The sequence below is a fragment of the Blastomyces dermatitidis genome (genome assembly GCF_000003525.1).
Source record: "Blastomyces dermatitidis ER-3 genomic scaffold supercont1.9, whole genome shotgun sequence".
NCBI lineage: Eukaryota > Fungi > Ascomycota > Eurotiomycetes > Onygenales > Ajellomycetaceae > Blastomyces > Blastomyces dermatitidis.
The window spans coordinates 1,234,634-1,255,433 of NW_025544782.1; the positions used below are offsets into that span (position 1 = coordinate 1,234,634).

At 37.8% G+C, this 20,800-nt stretch overlaps 2 protein-coding genes across 2 annotated transcripts; one reads left to right on the forward strand and one right to left on the reverse strand.

Moving 5' to 3' along the window:
• Positions 1-1,170: 1,170 nt before the first annotated feature.
• On the forward strand, positions 1,171-6,818 carry BDCG_07611 (tryptophan synthase). The gene is made up of 5 exons (XM_045423396.1): positions 1,171-1,588; positions 1,668-2,111; positions 2,653-2,956; positions 3,162-5,381; positions 5,487-6,818. Exons 2-4 carry the CDS (start codon positions 1,976-1,978, stop codon positions 4,894-4,896), a joined length of 2,175 nt encoding a protein of 724 aa, XP_045278804.1. The 5' UTR covers positions 1,171-1,588; positions 1,668-1,975; the 3' UTR covers positions 4,897-5,381; positions 5,487-6,818.
• Positions 5,108-6,885, reverse strand: BDCG_07612 (NAD-binding Rossmann fold oxidoreductase). The gene is made up of 3 exons (XM_045423397.1): positions 6,713-6,885; positions 6,536-6,645; positions 5,108-6,454 (listed from the first exon to the last, which is right to left on the reverse strand). The coding sequence occupies exons 2-3, from the start codon at positions 6,579-6,581 to the stop codon at positions 5,463-5,465; spliced, it is 1,038 nt and encodes a 345-aa protein (XP_045278805.1). The 5' UTR covers positions 6,582-6,645; positions 6,713-6,885; the 3' UTR covers positions 5,108-5,462.
• Between the last annotated feature and the right edge of the window lie 13,915 nt (positions 6,886-20,800).

Consider the following 20,800-nt stretch of genomic DNA (forward strand, 5'->3'; position numbering starts at 1 on the left):
CGCACGCCGAACCACACCCCCCCTTTTCAATACACAACTACTAACTACCAATACCTACCTCTCTCACGCCTCCCCCCTTCTTCTACATCCGCTACTTACCGCCTATCATACACGTCCCCCGCTCCCCACCTCCTCCCCCCCGCGGCTTGTGTCTCATCAATTCCGAATTTTAATGTCGGCTGCAACTCTCAAATCAGGCTTGTTTTTGCTGCGGGTGATTTTTTTTATATACTTGCCTCGCTCCGCCAAACAGGGCCAGCCAGACATACCCACCCACACCTTCGATCGGTTGCTATACTTGCTTGTTCTTTTCTTTCCCCCTCTTCGCGTGCACAGCACTCAGGGTACGGGAATCCCCTTCGAGCATTTTTTTATTTTATTTTTATTTTATTTTTTCTGGTCTATCCTTTCATATACAATAAGCATGCATCACAGGTCACACTCCTTTGAAACCTAGCGCTAGGGCCATATTTTTTGACGAATATGCTTCCCTTGTTTTTTGTTATGTTTTATGCATCGGGGAGGGAATTGTTTTTTGTTGTTTTTTTGAACCTTTTGCTTGCATAAATATTGCATTGGGATTTGGATCTGGGACTCCTTTCTTGGTATTTTTAACTATTTTGTGTGTTTCTACTCTTTAAGGAATTGGGCTTGGGATATGTTATTTTTTGTTATTTTTATCTATGTTGTCTTGTTTTTGTGTTGTCTTATTTTGTTTTCTTTGTTCTCTTTATGGCTGGGCAATGGGATATATGTGCAGGATGTTTTTGGTTTTTGTTTTCCTAGTTTCCTTTGATTGTTTAGTCTATCTAATTTCATATTTTCCATAATCTATGTTTTTTTTATCTCGATATCTCCTAATTCATTTTTCTTTCAGTAACTTCTTTTCACTATTTCCTTTTCACTATCAGACTAACATACAGAGTTCTAAATTGCACACGGATTATTTAATTGATCAATGAATCTAAAATGCTTCTTGTATTTATGCATCTTCGAAGATAAATACTACTCTTGCGTATTATTTCAGATATAGTGATTACCTTTTTAAAAAATAATGTAAGTTATCAAATGTTGCAACATGACATGGCTGACTAGATGTGTTCATTAAAAGTTGTTTTGGAACTTTTTTTGCTTGTTGAGTAACCTTCGGATACGAAGAGACGAAGATCGCGAAGACACAACTAGTTACATTATACGACAAACAGGACTGGGTAACCAACTCTCTTAGATCTTTGTTTCCAAACGGCCGTCGCGCATTTCCTGCACGCCATCCCACACCTACATACAGAGTGCATACATTGTACCTGTACATTGTACTGTACATTGTATACTGCAGTACATACATACATACATTACAGTTCTTGCTCTATACCCGCTTAGTCATCGAGGAGGCACCAGTCAGTGCAGTGGCGGACTCGGGAATCAGAAACTTATGTAATCAGGCCAGAGTTGAGTCACTCCCCACTTCAACCCACCCTTTTATATTGAGAGAGACAAGAGCAAAGCTTATCTCACTCTCTATTTCGCTCTCTCTCTCTCTTCTCTCCGTGTGTGCGCCTCTCGACAGATTACACACTGCTGAACTGAGGTAAAGGAAGCCCAATTGCTCATTGTATCTCTCTTCAAATTTAAGATAGTTAACTTACCAACTTACGAGGGGGAAAAAGGAACGGGAAAAGGAAAAAGAAAAGGCAAAACGTCCTACCTAGAATAGAATTGCGCCGCAACTCCCAATACAATACCCCACAGACACCGCATGTGCATTCTTCCACTCACTCTCTCGATTATACGCCGCTACGGATTGGAGTTGGAATTGAAATCGAATTGAATTCTTCCATTCGTCCTATACCATCCTCGGATTTTCGGATTTGCTTTCGACAGCTCCATTCCATTCCACCCCGCACACAACACACACAACACACGCCCTCCCCCACACAAACTATCGCAAAGCCCGTGACATATTCGTGAGCCGGCAATGGAGAAGATAAAGCAGACATTCGCGCAATGCAAGAAGGAGAAGCGCTGTGCGCTCGTCGCCTATGTTACAGCTGGTTACCCCGAGAAGCATGACACCCCAGATGTCATGCTCGGGATGGAAGCTGGTGGGGCTGGTGAGTCAGACGCTCCTTTTTCTTTTTTCTTTTTTTCTTTTTTTCTTTTTTCTTTTTTCTTTTTTCTTTTTCTTTTCTTGATAGCTTTTGTTCTCGTTCACCACTTGTTCTCGTTTGTTGTTTCTTATGTTGGAATTTGTGTTGTTGTTGTCGTTTCTCGACTGTTATGCGGTGGGAAATGGCACAGCAGCCGGCCTTTGAACTGCGAAGGTGGGAGGGAGAGAGGGAGAGGGAGAGGGAGGGAGGGTGATGCTGGTATACGTGTGTTTTAATCAAGTTACTATACGATATCCGCGTCTCCCGCACTTTCGTGCAAGCTTTATAGCGCTTTCTATTTTTCCAACTATCCTCTGTATTCGCTACCTGTTCTTATTTATCGCAGTTATTCCCTATGCAAGAAATGTAGAAAGGGAGAAACGGGTGGGGCGAGTAAACGAATAGGATGAAAGAGAACAAGACAAAAAAAAAAAAAAAAAAAAACGTCTCGAAAAACACAAAATTGCTGACTTGGTTGTGTCGCTCCTCGTTGCGAAAATATTAGATTTGATCGAGCTGGGTATGCCTTTCACAGATCCTATCGCCGACGGTCCTACCATCCAAAGAGCCAACACGCAAGCGTTGAAGAATGGTGTGACCGTTACGTCGGTGCTGGATATGGTGCGCACCGCGAGGAGCCGGGGGCTGAGGATTCCCGTATTGCTCATGGGATACTATAACCCGTTGCTCCAGTACAAGGAGGAACGAATGTTGAAGGACGCGAGGGCGGCTGGCGTAAATGGATTCATCATGGTTGATCTTCCACCTGAAGAAGCGCTACGATTCCGGGATCTGTGCCGGAGGGAGGGGTACGCACGAATATTTTATTTTCCCTCTCCTTTTTCTTTCGCTGCATTCCTTTTTTTTTTTTTTTTTTTTTTTTTTTTTTTTTTTTTTTTTTTTTTTTTTTTTTTCGGAATACTCGATTGGCTTTTCTCCTTGAAAGTCTAGAATCTTATCTCGACGTTATCGTTTTTGGTGATTCGTTATGTGTCATACTGACCCGGGGTGCAGGTTATCTTACGTTCCACTGATTGCACCCGCCACCTCCGATTCTCGAATGAAATTACTCTGCAAGATCGCTGATTCCTTCATTTATGTCGTTTCTCGAATGGGTGTTACAGGTGCAACTGGGAAACTAAGCGAAGGACTCCCGGAGCTCCTTGCCCGGGTCCATTCCTACTCGGGAAACATTCCCACTGCGTTAGGGTTCGGCATTAGCACAAGAGAACATTTCCTCAAGGTGCAGGAGATCTCTGAAGGCGCCGTCATCGGTAGCCAGATGATCAACGTTCTGAGTGAAGCACCTCCTGGCCAACGAGCCCAGAAGATCGAAGAATATTGCACTAGTATCACTGGCAGGAAAGTGGAACGTAACACAGAGGCCGAGCCTATGACTCGAGAAGTGGGACTTACTGAAGCTCTTGCTCACGCCCAGGAGCCAAGGAACGCCCAAGTCGACAAGGCGATCGATAATGGCGAAAACGAGTCTGGAGCCGGACTAGCTGATCAGCTGGAAGCGCTCAATGTGACCGGAGATCAGGCCGCAATGCCTGCCCGTTTTGGCGAGTTTGGTGGCCAGTACGTGCCAGAGTCCCTCATGGACAGCCTGTCAGAGCTTGAAGCAGGATTCAATGAGGCTAGGAATGACCCCAAATTCTGGGAAGAGTTTCGGTCGTACTATCCATATATGAGTCGACCAAGCAGCCTGCATCTTGCAGAACGCCTGACCGAATATGCTGGTGGAGCCAACATCTACCTCAAGCGTGAAGACCTGAATCACACAGGAAGCCACAAGATCAACAACGCGCTCGGCCAAGTTTTGATAGCACGCCGCCTCGGCAAAAAGCGAATCATCGCAGAGACAGGGGCTGGCCAGCATGGTGTGGCCACAGCTACCGTCTGCGCGAAATTTGGCATGGAGTGCGTCATCTACATGGGTGCTGAAGACGTCCGTCGCCAAGCCCTGAACGTCTTCCGCATCAAACTCCTCGGAGCCAAAGTTGTCGCCGTTGAAGCGGGCTCGCGCACCCTCCGTGATGCCGTCAACGAAGCACTCCGCGCTTGGGTCGTTCATCTCGATACAACTCACTACGTCATTGGCTCTGCCATCGGACCACATCCTTTCCCCACCATCGTCCGCACTCTCCAATCCGTCATCGGTGAAGAGACCAAGGAACAAATGCTAAAGCTCACAGGCAGGCTACCCGACGCCGTCGTCGCCTGCGTGGGTGGTGGTAGCAACGCCGTCGGCATGTTCTACCCCTTCTCCAAGGACCCCACCGTCAAGCTCCTCGGCGTCGAAGCCGGCGGCGACGGCACGGACACCGCCCGCCACTCCGCGACCCTCTCGCACGGCTCCAAGGGTGTCCTGCACGGTGTGCGCACCTACATCCTGCAAAACGAAGACGGCCAGATCGCAGACACGCACTCCATCTCCGCCGGCCTCGACTACCCCGGTGTTGGACCGGAGCTTTCGTCCTGGAAGGACGATTCCCGGGCGCGCTTCATTGCTGCGACTGATGCAGAGGCGTTACAGGGTTTCCGGCTCATAACCGAGCTGGAGGGTATCATCCCTGCGCTGGAGTCGTCGCATGCGGTGTTTGGTGCGGTGGAGCTGGCGAAGACGATGGAGAAGGGGACGAATATTGTGCTTAATCTGAGTGGGCGGGGGGATAAGGATGTGCAGAGCGTGGCGGATGCTTTGCCGGAGTTGGGGCCGAAGATTGGATGGGATTTGAGGTTTTGAGAAGTGGTGAGGGTGAAGCAGGATGGTTTGTGTTGTTTCATGTTTTGATTTGACGAGGGAAAGGAAAAAGCAAAATTTTCTCTGAGTTGGTGGGGTATTTTTTTAGATAGATTATATATCTGAGAAATTTTTTGGATAAATAGACAATATCCGTATAGCTATTTGTTGCGTAGCTTTTTGCTAATCGCACAGTGCCATGTACACGTACTTGGTTATTATCTATTGCTCGAGTAAAAGAAGGAAGTATGAAAGTGAAGCATTTGGAACTAACTCCACATCTGGGAAGGTAGTTGAGGTTTTCATTATGCCTTTAATTATGAAACAGTATCTGCAGGTACATATTCAAATTAACTAACCTTCGCAGGTATGTATCTTAACAAGAAAAACAGTGTCACTAATGTTAGAGGAAACGGGTAAAGTACAGCTGTGTTTTATTGATCTGAAAGAAACTTGTTGTTGGCAACCATTTTGAGACAGCTAGCTATGTATGGTAAACTTCTAACTATGTTGAGAGTGGAAGGCTGAGGAAGATACACTTTCATTTCATTTTCACATTCTAACTGACTCTATATCTCATGAGACTGAACAAGGCCACCACCAGCGCATACACTCTCAATCACAGCAACGTCCGCCAGAGCCTCACGGGGACTCCCAGCCCTATCCCCCTTACCAGCAGCAATTGCTTGTACAAAAGCACGGATCTCATTCACATTCCCATCCGCCGGGAAGACTTCCTCAGAAACAACGTTGCGATCCCCTCCCTCAACACGAACCGTCGTATCAACGCCTGCACACTTAACAGTCAACACACCCGCGGTGCCGATAAAGACAAAGTCCGCAATATACGTCGCGGCCGCAAAGGATATACTCAGCGTCCCCTGCGCACCCTTCGAGAACCTCAGCGCAGCATTAACGGTATCAAGGGGCCGCAGGTGCGGCGCGAACTGGGCCGTGAAGCTCTTCGTCTCGACAATCTCCTGACCGGCAACCATGCGCACCAGCGCAACGAAATGAACACCCGCATCCAGGACGAAGCCGCCCTGGTACCCGGGCTCAGCGCGCCAGGCGGTTTGAAAGTACTTGTTCTCCGGCGCCATGCTGGTCGCGACGCGCGCGTGGACATGGTGCAGCTCACCGATCGTGCCGCTAGCGACGACCTCGCTAGCCTTGAGAAACCCGGTGTCATAGCGGAACTGCTCTGCGACCGAGAACACCAGGTTGCGCGGCGCGTAGGTGGTTTCATACTCGGTGATCAGGGCGCGGCCGGTGGCTATGTCCTTTGCAATGGGCTTTTCGGCCAGGACATGTTTGCCTGCTGCGAGGCATTTGCGGACGACGGCGGGCAGGACGAGGATGGGAAGCAGGACGATGACTGCCTCGATGTCTGGGCGCTGGAGGAGTTCATCGAGCCCGTGGCCGGGCTTCTCGTCGGAATATACATCGATGGGAGTAGTGGTGTTGTTTAGGGCCTCGACTACCGAGTTTGCAGAATTCTCGGAACGAGAGTACACAGCTAGGACTTTTGCTGCGGCATTTTTGAGTATCGCGGGGACGTGGGCTGTGGAGCGGGGCCGTTGTTTAGTATTTCCATAGGTGCTTTATAGGGATAATATCACGGAGCATAAATATCTAAGCTGACCTTCCCTCGCAAAGATGCCGGCGCCCAAGAGCGCGATTCCAACCATTATTTACTGCTTCTGCTCCCAAAGGAAAGGGATTGGATGTTGAGCTTTTGAATATGGGAGTATCCTGGAAGCAGGAGGTAGATAGGTCAGCTTACTTATCTGAGCCATTCAAAGAGCCATTGGATATCAACCTGAACTATAAGCATGTAAAGGCTATTCATGGATTAGGAAGTCCGGAGCGCCCCGCATTACCGCCGAGGGCAATGTCGGATATTCCGTCGTTTAAATCGAAGAAACGCGGGCTTACTATATATATTCCCATGCCCGTACAAGGACGGGTTTTACATGAAGTAACTACTTTATATCTTGTTAGGGTTTACATTATCTCAGCAAGCTCAGACGCTTCTCCAGATATCCATTGCTGTTTTAACACTGGATTGATGATTATGTCATGAGCTAATCTCAAATAAGCAATAAGCTAACTCAAATAGTAAAATCAGGTCATGTGAGTGATGATATCTTACAAAGTGTCTGAGAAGAAACTGTGGGATGGTTAATCTGTTGTATTCGTGTAGGAAGAGCTAGCTATATATATTACATATGAGATCACGTGTAGGCGGAGCGGTCGCTACGGCAACGCCACTAGGGCGGATGCTACACCCCCCCTCGCATCGCCATGCGAGATCACAAACACCATAATAAAGAATCAATCATCTCTTGCAGATCTAGCTATGCCATTCTCAAATCCATCCAAATCATGCTACCTGCATTGAGTTTGTGTATTCTGTCCCTCTTCACCTGTAAAACCTAGTAAATCAAGGAATCAATGAAATGCAATTGCACTCAAGGGTTTAGTCAATCCATCTGCTGCCATTTCTTCAGTTGAGATGTAATCAATTGAGATTATGCCATTGTTCAATTGGCTGCGGGTGTAATGGAATTGAGTGTCAATATGCTTGCTCCTCGCGGTGATTGCAGTCACTGTGACAAGATCAATCACCCCCTTATTATCTGCCTTGATTGGCAGGGGGTCTTCTGTTCCAATGAAGCCCAGATTCATCATCATACTTCTCAACCATGTTGCTTCGCGTACAGCATCGCTCAACACCACATATTCAGCCTCATTAGAGCTTAAGAATACACAGGGTTGCTTGCTCAATCGCCATGAAATCGGCGCGTTCCCCAATTTGAAGATGTAACCAGATGTAGATTTATAATCATCATTCAACAGGCCGGCCCAATCGGAATCTGTATATCCGACCGGCATGTATGCCATGTTCAGGAATTCATTCTTGGATCCCTCATCATCATCCTTCACATAGAATATGCCAATCTCGCGCGTTCCTTTCAAATATCGAATGACATGTAATAGGGCCTTCCACACCTTAGAGGTGGGAGCAGTGTTCTTCTGCACCAGTAGAGATGCCGCGCGGGCGATATCCAGCCGCAGCTTGACAGCTAAGTATTGCAGGCACCCAACACCATGCTGGAATCATCACTTTGTAAAACCACTTTCTTTTTTGAGAATGGAGGAGTCATCTAGACATAGGTTCTCATTCATGAGTGTACAGACAGCAGTCGCATCATCTAGGTGAAAATCTTCTATCAATCCATTGATATAACATCAGAGTGTCAATTTGATTTCACTCTTCATATGTTCCACTTTCATTCCTAGATATTTTGTGGGTTTCTTTAAGTCTTTGATCTCTAGTTTTTGCTGCAAAATATCAACAAGTCAATCAGCATCCTTCAGGGCATCCGCAAAGATATGAAGATCATCAACATATATGGTCATATACAGGTGTTTTCAGGCTGAATGCTTCCAAAGAGCAGGGTCATAAGAACTCAGACTGAAGCCATTTTCTCACAGTATAGCTGTCAAGTAGTCATACCATATTTTAGCAGCTGGATTCAATTCATATAGAGATCCTTCAACTGCACAGATGAGTGTACACTGAGTTCCTTGTTCAAAGTCTGTGAGTTGTCTCATATAGACTGTTTTCCCTAATCTATCATGCAGATATGCCATTACTATATTCACTTGTCATAGGGTTCAATCATGCTTTGCAGCAATTATGAACATCATTCAGTTTGTTGTATCTGTAATCACAGGGGCATAAGTCTCCTGGCGAGTGCCTCTCTTTAATCAGTTATCACATACAACCCATCAAGATTTTTGCAATATATCATTCTCATCAGCATTGGGATCATCAGGGCGGTCCTTTTCAATGAATACCCAGTGATCAGGTGCCACTGGTTCATCATATGGGACATCAGAACATGGAATAAGTGTCCAGGTCTTGTGCCTCTCAAGGTCAGATATTTTGTGTTGCATTGATTTCTTTCAATAATCTTCCACCATCCCTGATCTACTCATAGCATCCTTGTGTGATTTTGGAAGGGAACTGGTAATGGGGGTGAGAGTGTAAGCTGCAAATGCCTTCACTGACTGCATTCAATCTGTACTCATCAATTCAGGAATGTCGGAATCCTCCACCAAATAGGTGATAGAAACAGTGTCAGTTGCTGCAGTTGTAGTTGTAGTAATCTTCAGCATTTCTTGCACTTTTGCAGAGAAAACCACATCACTTGTGTCAATAATTTTATCTGTTGTAGGACTTCACAAGCGATAGATTGAACATCCACAGAATTCAATAAGTTTATATGAATCAGCCCGTGCGGACAACTTATCCAACAGCTTCTGTGATTCATGAAGGTGAGCAAAAACATCAGTTCCAAGCTCATGGAAATGTGTGATCTGCGGTGGGGTGTTCATCAATGCTGAAAAAGGAATCATATGAGAGCTATGAACAGCTTCTTTGCTATCATCATCTGCAACTGCAGGCCAATACTTTTCATTATATAGAACTGTAGATGTGGGTGTATTATTTGTGATTGAAACAACTGTTTTCAGAATGTTCATCCAGAATTTCTTCAGAATCTTCTTGCTGATAAGAACTGCCCTGACACGGGCCATAATTGTATGTATTCCGCGCTCAGACACGCCATCTTGGTGTGGTGATTGAGAAGTAGTTGATTCTCATACTGTGCCATGATTGATGAACAATGCTGTAATCTTCATGAATCTGAACATATCATCAACATCAGTCCTGACATATGCTGGTGCAGTAAAACCTAGGTTCTTCATGAATTGAACCCAGTGTGCATAGTAATTGTAAGCTTGGTCCTTGGTGTGTAAGAAATAGATTCATCTATATCTGGTCGCGTCATCTGTGATTAACATGTAATATTTATTACCCTGCCGCGATTCAACAGAGTGGTCTGTAGACTCACTCAACATCCGCCCGCCACCTGCAAGATCAATATGGATCCGCTCCATTGAGCGTACGGCCCATGGCATGGGGGTGATTGAGTATTTACATGTCATGCCCGCTTTAACACAGATGTTGCAAAAGAAATTGGTCTTGATGCCTTTGATGCAGATGCCAGATAGTGGATTCTTTGCCAATGCTATAATAGCTCCCGCGTGTATATGTTTCAGGTCAACATGTCACTCCGCAAGTGTTTTCACGGTTGTAGGTGATTCTCAATGTTGAGGTTGATCAATGGTGGGATCATTGTCACCAATAGTGGCCATGGCTTTAGCATAGTCATTATCATATACATATGATTTCACTGTGAAGTAGACTGCTTTAGACTCATGATGTACATCAACTTCTGACATTCTTTCAACTATTTTATAAATTGAGTTTTGAGATGTACAAATTGCAGTGAAAATCACTCCACTTGATACTTTAATGATGAAATAGAATGAGGTGTTCAAGCTTGAAAGCTTATATTGAAAACCCTGGTCCTCCAACCTAGTGAATGACAATAGGTTGACTGTGAGGTTGAGAACATAATGAACATTGCAGACAGTGATATCCCCTTCTTCAGATTCTAGGAGAAGATCACTGATCTCTTTGACATGGCTGTAACCTCCATCCACTGTGTGAACCTTCATATTGTCATTGTACATCTTCTGCTGGATGAGAGACTGCTTTTCACCTGTCATGTGAAAACTCACACATGTGTCAAGAAACCAAGGTTTGCTTATTGTATCAATAGTTGCTGAAAAAGCAATTGCCGCATTGACAGCTGCAGGTTGTGAGGCTATAAGGTCAGAGAATTCCTTCTTCTTATCATCTTTATCCTTCTTTTTACCCTTCCACTTGCCGCGTCCGCTGGTACTGGCATTGTTGCTATTGTTCTTCTCAGGTGTAATGATATATTCCTTGTTTAACTCACATCACTGTTCAGTAGCAAGTTCTGAATGCAGACACCAACAGGTGTTTTTCCAGTGTTATCTTGAACTGCATATCTCACATTTGAAACTGTGTGCGGACAATGTAGAGGGAGTCATAGTAGTTGCATTGACTCACTGAGGCTTAGGATTTTCATTCTTGAACTTGCTTGTACAGTTTGTCAACTGTTTCATGAGATCATCAATATCAATGTTGTATATAGAGTCCTGGCCAGACATGTAGAAATCATCTAAACATGTCTTGATAAAAGACTTTTGATGCTCCTTCAGATCAACAAGGAAGAGATCATGGTAGAAGTCTTTCAAGTTATTTGTCAATTCCTTATGACATGCAACTAGATAACAGAATCTCCTCTGAAATGCCAGATAATCATTATCTCTGACATGTAAGATAGTGAATTCTTTCACAATATTCATATGTTCCTCCGCAAGTGAGACAGCATATTCAACTCCAATCCTTTCCCATAGCGCGGCTGCATTATCTGGCTCAAGGGTTTCAATAATTGTATGTACAGGTTCTAATAAGAACTGCAACATATGTTGATACAGTGCTTTGGTGCAAATGCTTCATTTTTCAGCACTTAACATGTCTTGACTGATGTCTTCTGAACAGATACATTGGTTCTTCATAAGAATGTCAGATCTGCTGATGACTTCAGTGTCCGCAAGGATTCCTGTACACCAGATCTCATAGTTATTGTCATCAAATGTGGTTACAGCTTTGGTATCCATGGCTTTTTGAACATCCTTTTGATATTCGCGGATCTCAGATTTGGAATCATCTGCCGCAGGGATGGCTACTCGACACGCGCTCATTCTGTCACAGAATGCCATCAGGTCATTGAATGTCATTGATATCATACCATCTGAACCCATTCTAGGCATGGTACTTGTGTGTCGCGCTTCTGTACGCGTTGCTTGTGGGCTTGAGGTGCCATCATCTGATCCATGGTCTGCTCCACTGTTTGCAGATGACTCCATGATCTCTTCTGTGACTTCTGTGTATTGTGTAGTATCTATTTTCTCTGATTCTTCATTGATAGGTGCCTGAGTGTGAGGATGTGAATGTAAAGTTCTTCTTCTATCACTCTGTGACATAGGCATACCACTCATCAGTCAAAGAAGGATTGAATGAAGGAATCAAAAAGAAAAAAACATGTTATATTATACTGTAGAGTTCTGCTATTTCAATCACCAGCCAAGCAGATACACTTGAAACATGCAATGTAAACATGGTAAAAGAATTCTCCTATCCAGAGTGAACACATCCAATGCTTATGCAGGTGTTTTTAAACAAAAGTAAAAACATGCTATCCAGGCTATAACCTGTGGGATGGTTAATCTGTTGTATTTGTGTAGGAAGAGCTAGCTATATATATTACATATGAGATCACGTGTAGGCGGAGCGGTCGCTACGGCAACGCCACTAGGGCGGATGCTACAGAAACAGTTTCTGATTATTAGTAATATAAGAAGGATTTACTCAGTACTCTGAGTATGAAAGAGAATTTCAACTCAACTTCATAGATTCATCATTTCTGTATTATCTTGAAATCTTAGAATAACAATATTCTCATGATGTATCTGATTTTTATATTTATATCTTAAGTTCTTAGAATAGAAGTATCATCTCAAAGTTGACTAGTGTGTTTTTAAACACAGGAATTTTGATTCAATTTCTTATATAAAAAAAAGCTCTTAGAAATTCTGAGATTAAAAAATATAATCATTTTCAAGAGTATACATCTATCTTAAATATAGATTTTTTTGAAATATTAAAGAAATATTTTTATTCTTCTTCTCTTTAGCTATAAGCTAAGGTGATTTTCAAATCTCAAAGATATATGAATATATAGTAATAGAAAGTCAAAGTTAAAGAATCTGAAAAATTCTTATAAATCTCAGAAATCTTTATTGAAGATAAAATCATTTCTTCTCAGATTCTCTGATAAGAATTGCTCTGAGCACATAACTTGTATTAAAAGTAGATTAGTATCATGTCAGATTAGTTAATAATAATACTGCAATCTGTTCAAACTAAGTCAGAGATCTGAGCTCACTGAGATAAAAGTTTACAGCAGAAAACTTGACCTCACTAAGTACGTGACTTGACCTCATTATGTAAGCTGACCTTGCAAATGTAGCCTGTGCCACCTATCTAACCTCATATAATACATTTTTTCTTATAATTTAAAATCATTCTTTCTTTCTTAATTAGTTATTATCAATTCTATAATCAATTCTTAATTAATTGTAGAACAATTCTTTTCTTATTATAATCTTTATATATGAAAAAGACTTTACTAATTTTATTGATAATTATAATTCTTTTTTTAATACTGAAATTGTTTTTAAATCTGATAATAAAATAAGTATTTATATAATTTATACTGAATTAATTATTAACTGATTTTCAATCAATTATTAATTATTTGAATATACAGATTAAGTTTATTTTTATCTCTTTAATTAATACAATTGTTTATTTAATATATATTTTTAAAATAAAGTATAGTTATAATCTCTTTTATTAGATTTTCTTTCTACAGACTGACTACTTCTGTCTAAGCAAGATATTTACTAATTACTCAGCAAATGCTTATTATATATAAAAGACTGTATAGTAGTTAGATCTTAGTAATATAATTAACTACTCTATAATATTATTTTTATCAGATTATATTCTCTCTTGTATATAAAAATATAAGAAATTTTACTTCTTATAAATTCTTTATCTCTATTTCTATCTCTTATGTAATTAATAGAGTTAGCGGCTCTTGACTATATATAACTATATAGACTGAAGTTCACAAATACTATTCATAACTCAGCTTGAATACTATTATATATTTAATCTCTATATTTTATCTTTCTATTGTAAATACTTCTAGTAGTTAATAGTATATATTATATTAAGCTGTAAATACTCAAATAATCACCTATAAGTACTTATTCTTATATTTTAAGCTTTGTCAGTCAGTAATCATCTGTTATAACTGAAAGAACTAGAAACTTATATACTTTAATTTCTCTAAACTCTACTACAGATACTCAGAAGTAGTCATCTGAATTATGAATAATTTCTATAAAAGAAGTTTTAGAGAACTTATTAATTATTTACAGAATATAAATTCTCTACATCTATAATAAAGAAACTTTTTAAATCTATGAATAAATTAATCTCAGTAAAGAACATTCTTGAGTATCTCTTATAAGACTAAGTTATTTTTCTACAAGAAATACTTACTATCTGTAAACACTCTTGAACTCAGTCTCTAGACATAATCTTCAGAAATACCTGTAAACTGAAAAGAAACTTTTTAAGTTATAATTACTTAAGATTATTTACTGAATTACAGTCTATAAAAGCTTTTATAAGTTTGTATTTAAAATTGACTTACAAGTCTGACTGTATAATATAAAAGATAAAGAAGTTATTATCTATAGAATAATAGATCTCTACTATACTGAAGTCAAGAATTGATTAAATTATTTAGAAAATAATTATAAGAGATCTTACTAATCTATTCTTAAGACTTATTTAGAGAATAAGTTGAGAAACTCTGTAAGTCAGATAGAGAATATCTGAACTATGATTATTAATATTAGAAAAAGAGATGAGAAATCTAATAAAGACTACTTACAGTACTTTATAAAATTATAATGTGAATTAAAATCTGTGAAAACAGAGTTCTGAAATAAGATCTGAATAATAATATTTATAAAGAGACTGAATAAAGATATATAGAATAATCTTATTAAGTAAGACTCTAAGTTCTTAACTCTAAAGAAACTGATAACTCTTATTTATTACTTATAAATTACTGTGAGAGTTATAGATTTACAGAGAGTAGATCACTGATCAGTTCTATAAGAATCAGAATAACAGAGAATAGATTTACTAAAAAAAGATAATAAGATATAAAGAGATTTGTATCTGACTGCTGAGTAAAGAGAGAGAGTTTTATAAGCTTCTGTAAACAGAGTATATAATAGAGAGAATAAGAAAAAGAGTCTCTGCTTTATCTGTTTTAAATCAGAATATCTCTACAAAATATCTTAATGCATATAAGTCTCTATGTACAAATACATTGCAGAGCTAAGCTCAAAACAGAAGACTCTGCAAGATTGATTTTACAGCTTATTAATAGAAGAGATAGAACTGTAACTACAGTGAAAGCATACTTGTAAAAGTGAAATAAGATTGACTTGAGAATGAGTTGAATAATAACATAGATAATTGATAAAAGACTGAAGAGAGATCTACAGAACTGAGAGATAAATTAATTATCAAAGATAATGACTGCAGCTGTTTTCTCAATTGAGTTAAGAATGAAGTGAATAAGAGATGTTCTCTATAATATCTGATAATACAGTTGACTCTTTGAATGACAGTTTTCTTTTTACTGACTGCTGTCAATGAATATGTATCAGAACTATAAATCTCATAGTGATAAAACTTAATCTCAGATAATATATCTGTTTCAATAGACTATTCACAGGCTTAAGAGACAACTGTTGATTACATGAAGTATTGATGTATCTAGAATGACAGAGAGAGTTCAGACTCATTTATCACAGAATCTGTGACTGTAGAAGAATCTGATTTCACTGTACATATTCATTTACAGTTATTATTATTATTCTTCAATTATAGATGTATGCAGTCAGAGACTATGACATCTACCTGAGAACTTTTAGTTCTCAGGGTTTTTCCTATATCTGTAAAGTTAACTATTATACATTCATCAATTTCAGATATGCAAAATCAGAAAATTTCAGCTCAGAATACAAAAACTGTTTACAAATTGCAGTGTTTTAACATCTTTTGATAGTTTGAAACCATTTGACAATATCATGACAAAGGAAAAGAGAACACAGTCTTAAAGATAGACATATTAAATAGATAGATAGAAAGAAATTGAAAGGAAAAGATAAAGTAAAGAGAGACTGTAACAAAACAAATTATTAAAAGATAGTATATAGCTGTTTTAACAGACTATATCTGATTGATTTCCTTCTCTTCATATTCAGATATTTCTGAATTTAGTCATTTTCTTGTAGCTGCTTGAGTTTCTGATAGAAAGTCTATTAAGTATTTAATTACTATCTCAGTTGAGAATAAGAATCTTATATTTAATTAATTTAGATCATACTTCTCTTTCAATCTAACTCTGAGACTATTGTATAATGCACAGTGTATTACAATATACTCAGAATTCTCATTTACATTGCAGAATGAGCATTCTATTGAGTCAAATCTATCATCAAATCTTTATATATAAGATTTGAAATAGTCATGTTCTAGTTTCAGCTGTATTATAGATGAGAATATTTTCTTTTTACATTTAATTGAACAAGATTTTCACTTGGGTTTTGTTTCAAATCTTGAATAATGTATACTCTTCTTTTGTTTCTCTCAGCTTTTATTTCACTTATCTAAACAAGATTCTTTTATTTTTCTCTTTATAAAAGATCAGAACATAATTTTTTGAACAGATCTGCTTAATTCTGAATCTTTTTTTACAGCTGAATCAGTCAATTCATTATCATGAATATTCATATGAGCAGAAACTCAGTGCAGATGAATTATCAGCTTTGATATTCTTCTCTTTTGAATTTTTAAAATGAAGTTTAAGATCAGTTCAAGATTCATTTAATTATTATAAATCTGACTATTTCTAAGTCTTTTTAAAGCAGCTTAATTATCAGAGAATATTCATATCTCTTTCAAACTATTTTCTCTTTTATAAGATTTTATTTTAATAAGTTTGAAAGCTTTCACTATTACAAATAGTTCAGCATCAAAGACTTCAGATTCACAGCCTAAATTTCAGAAATCTGAGATAAAATTAATATTATCTTCAGTATAAGCAATGCCTGCATCTAATCTATTCAAATTCTTATTTTTTGAGTCATCTGAATAAATTAGAATAGAGTCTTTTATATTGATTGTGAAAATTCTCTTCAAATACTGTTCATATTCTTTCTCTTTAGATAGTTCACTTATTTGTAAGTTTATAAGAGATTCAAGCTTTTCTCTTCAGAGAGATAACTTCTCATGATCAACTTTTTCAACATTTAAAGAAGAAAATTGATTTTTAATCAGTGAGTAAGTCTGTACAGTTGAGAAGACATTTTCTTTGAAGAATTATTTTCATTTCAATCAAGAAATCTATTTCAATCCAGTTCATTTCCAGAGTTAACTGATGAAAATGAGAAAGAGACTCTTTCTCTGATTATATGATTTGAGCTCATCTTTATAACTCTCAGAGTATAGTTTGTACAGGCCTTTTCAAATCTAATAGCAGAAGAAGAAATTGAAGCTTCAATTTCCATTACTTTAATAGAAGATGATTTGAATACTTTCAGAATTCTTCTCAAAACTCTGTTTTGCAGACTTTGAAAGAGTTCAGTGAAATTTCCTTGATTATTTTATCAAACTTAAACTTCATAATCAGCTACTGAGATAATACAGGCTATATATAACTGTCTCATAGCCTGGAAGAATAGACCTCTCTCTGTATTTGATAGTCTAATAATGTTATTTAATAGTCTTTCTGCCTTGACAGTTCTTTGTTGAATATGATATTTAAAATTCAACTTGAAGTTTAACTATACTTCTAATCATTTGATATTTAAACTGGGTTTAATCTCTCTATTTAAAAGAGTTAGAGATAGTTCTTTCTCATTGAATCTAGAAAGGAAATGAATTAACTGAGTTTTATTCATATTAAATTGAATTTAATTGATATCTGCTCTGACAAGAATTTTCTTTACAGCTTTTTCAATTACTTTTAAATTTTCTTTGATAGTTTTTGAGCTGTAGACTAGATTAATATCATCTACATAACTCAGAGATCATACTATTTTCATATTTCTATCTTTGAATAGATATGCAGTGTATATTACAAATAAAATGAGTGAGATTGAAGATTCTTACAGCACTTCTATTTTTATCTCAGTCTTATCTTATTTCATTTCATCAAAGAAAAGTTGTATGATTCTTTTAGATATAAAACAGTTAACTCATTTTATTAGAGAAAGTGACAGTTTTAACATCTTCAAAGTCTGAATTAACTTTGACTTTGAAACATGATTAAATGCTTCTTTTATATTAATAAAAACTGCAGTTGAGATGTAAGAAATCCCGCTCCTTGCGGATTCTTTACCTCTATTCCTATCTCTTGTGTAACCAATAGGGCTAGCGGCCCTTGACTACACACAACTATATAGACTGAAGTTCATGAATACTATTCATAACTCAGCTTGAATACTATTATACATTTGATCTCTACATTTTATCTTTCTACTATGAATACTTCTAGTAGTTAACAGTACATATTATATCAAGCTGCAAACATCTGAATAATCATCTGTGAGCACTTATTCTTACATTTCAAGCTCAGTCACTCAGCAATCACCTGTTATGACTGAAAGAACTAGAAACTTGTATACTTCAATTCCTGTGAACTCTACTGCAGACACTCAGAAGCAGTCATCTGAATCATGAATAACTTCTGTGAAAGAAGTCTCAGAGAACTCATTAATTACTCACAGAACATCATTCTCTGCATCTCAGACAGAGAAACTCTCTGAACTCATAAATGAATCAATTTTAGTAAAGAACATTCTTAAGCATCTTCTGCAGAATCAAGCTATTTTTCTATAAGAAATGCTTACTATCTGTAAACACTCTTAAACTGAGTTTCTAGACATAATCTTCAGAGACACCTGTGAACTGAAAAGAAACTTTCTTAAGTCATGATTATTTAAGATCACTTATTGAATCACAATCTATAAAAACTTTTACAAGTTTGTATTTGAAATTGACTTGCAAGTTCAGCTGTGTGATATGAAAGATGAAGAAGCTGTTATCTATGTAATAACAGACCTCTATTACATTGAAGTCAAGAACTGACTGAATTATCTAGAGAATGATTATGAGAGATCTCACTGATCTGTTCTCAAGACCTATCTAGAGAATAAGTTAAGAGACTTTATAAGCTGAACAGAGAACATCTGAATCATAATTATCAATATTAGAAAAAGAGGTGAGAAATCTGATGAAGACTACTCACAGTGCTTTATAAAATTATAATATGAATTAAGATCTGTGAAAACAGAGCTCTGAAATAAGACCTGAATGATGATATTTATAAAGAAGCTGAATAAAGATATACAGAACAAGCTCATTAAGTAAGACTCTAAGCTCTTGACTCTGAAGAAACTGATGACTCTCATTCACTACTTACAGATCACTGTGAGAGTCACAGATCTGCAGAGAGCAGATCACTGACTGACTCTGTGAGAATCAGAACAATAGAGAACAGGTTTATCAGAAAAAGATAATAAGATATAGAGAGATTCATATCTGACTACTAAACAGAGAGAGAGAGCTTCACAAGCTCTCATGAACAGAGTATATAACAGAGAGACTAAGAAAAAGAGACTCTGCTTCATCTATTCTAAATCAGAATATCTTCACACAAACTGTCTGAATAAATCAAAATAGAAATTTAGAGAGTCATAGACAGAGTCAGCAACAGCCTTCTTAAGAGTCTTGAAGCTGACATCTGAATCTGTTGCTTTCTCAATGAAAATACTTGCTTATAAGAAGAGACTGCACTGCAGTACTGCTGCTCTATAAGTATGAGAAGTATTAATGAACTCAGGATTTCAGATCACTGTGATATCTCTAAAGCTCACAGAGTGAATAAGCTGAAAGATGAAGACTGAGAATCTGCTCTTATAATAAGCAGAGTGTGAGAACTCAGATCTGAGAACTAAGAGACTTGTAAGAGTTATCTTTGAATTACAAGATCTCTCTGAAATCTGAAGAAGATTTATGAAAACTGTGATTATTGTGAACATTACAGATGATATGTATTTGAGACTTGTATAACTTCAAAGACACAATTCACACATAGCTGTCTGTGAGTCAGGTTTATACTTTCAATCAGTGTTAACAGACTCACTTATGAAGATAGAATCAGTTGATACTGTAGAGTTAATTAGAGAAGACAAGCTCATCTATATAATAACTTTACAAGTGTCTGAGAATCTTGCAGTCATGAAAACTGAGCTTCAGATATCAGAGAAATACTGAGATCTTATAGAGATATTTAGCTCAGTAAAGGCAGCTGAGCTTCTTTCTCACTGTGAGAAGAATCTGATAATAAATTTAATAGAAGAGCAGAAACTCTTCTGAGAATCAATCTATAAGCTCTCTCATTATAAGACAAAGGTCTTGCAGATCTATGTGAAGAAGAATCTGAAGAATAACTTTATCTAATCTTCACAGATCTCTGCAGAAGCCTCTGTGATATTCATGAAGAAAAAGAATAAAGATTTCAGATTGTGTGTAGATTACTGTAATCTGAACTTCAAGATAATAAAGAGCTGCTATTTCCTATCTCTGATTGAGAATGTGATCAACTGTCTCATGAGAGCTATCATATTCACACAACTGAATGTGATTAATATATATACATAGCTGTGAATACAGTCTGAGAATGAATGAAAGACTGTCTTTAGAACTGCACTGAAATTATTTGAATATCTAGTGATATCTTTTGATCTGACTAATATCCCTGCAGTATTTCAGTCTTTTATCAATAAAACACTTCATACATATCTGAATGTCTTCATAATAATATATCTGAATGATATGATGATGTACTCTGTGAAGAAGAAAGAATACACTGAGTATATGCAAAGTATGTTAAAGATCTTAGATAAGATAGAACTGTATATTAAGCTTATAAAGTGCAACTTCAGTATCTGTTGAATTAATTTTCTAGAATATATAATCACTGCAGATGATATTCAGATAAAATCTTCACAGATTGAGACTATTCTATTATAATTGAAGTTAACTAGTATTTATGAGATTCAGATCTTTCTGAGCTTTGTGAATTTCTATAGATGATTTATCTTTATATTTATGAGAATCTTCTTGATTCTTACAGACATGCTGAAGAGTGAAAATAAGAAGAAATCATTTCATGAATAA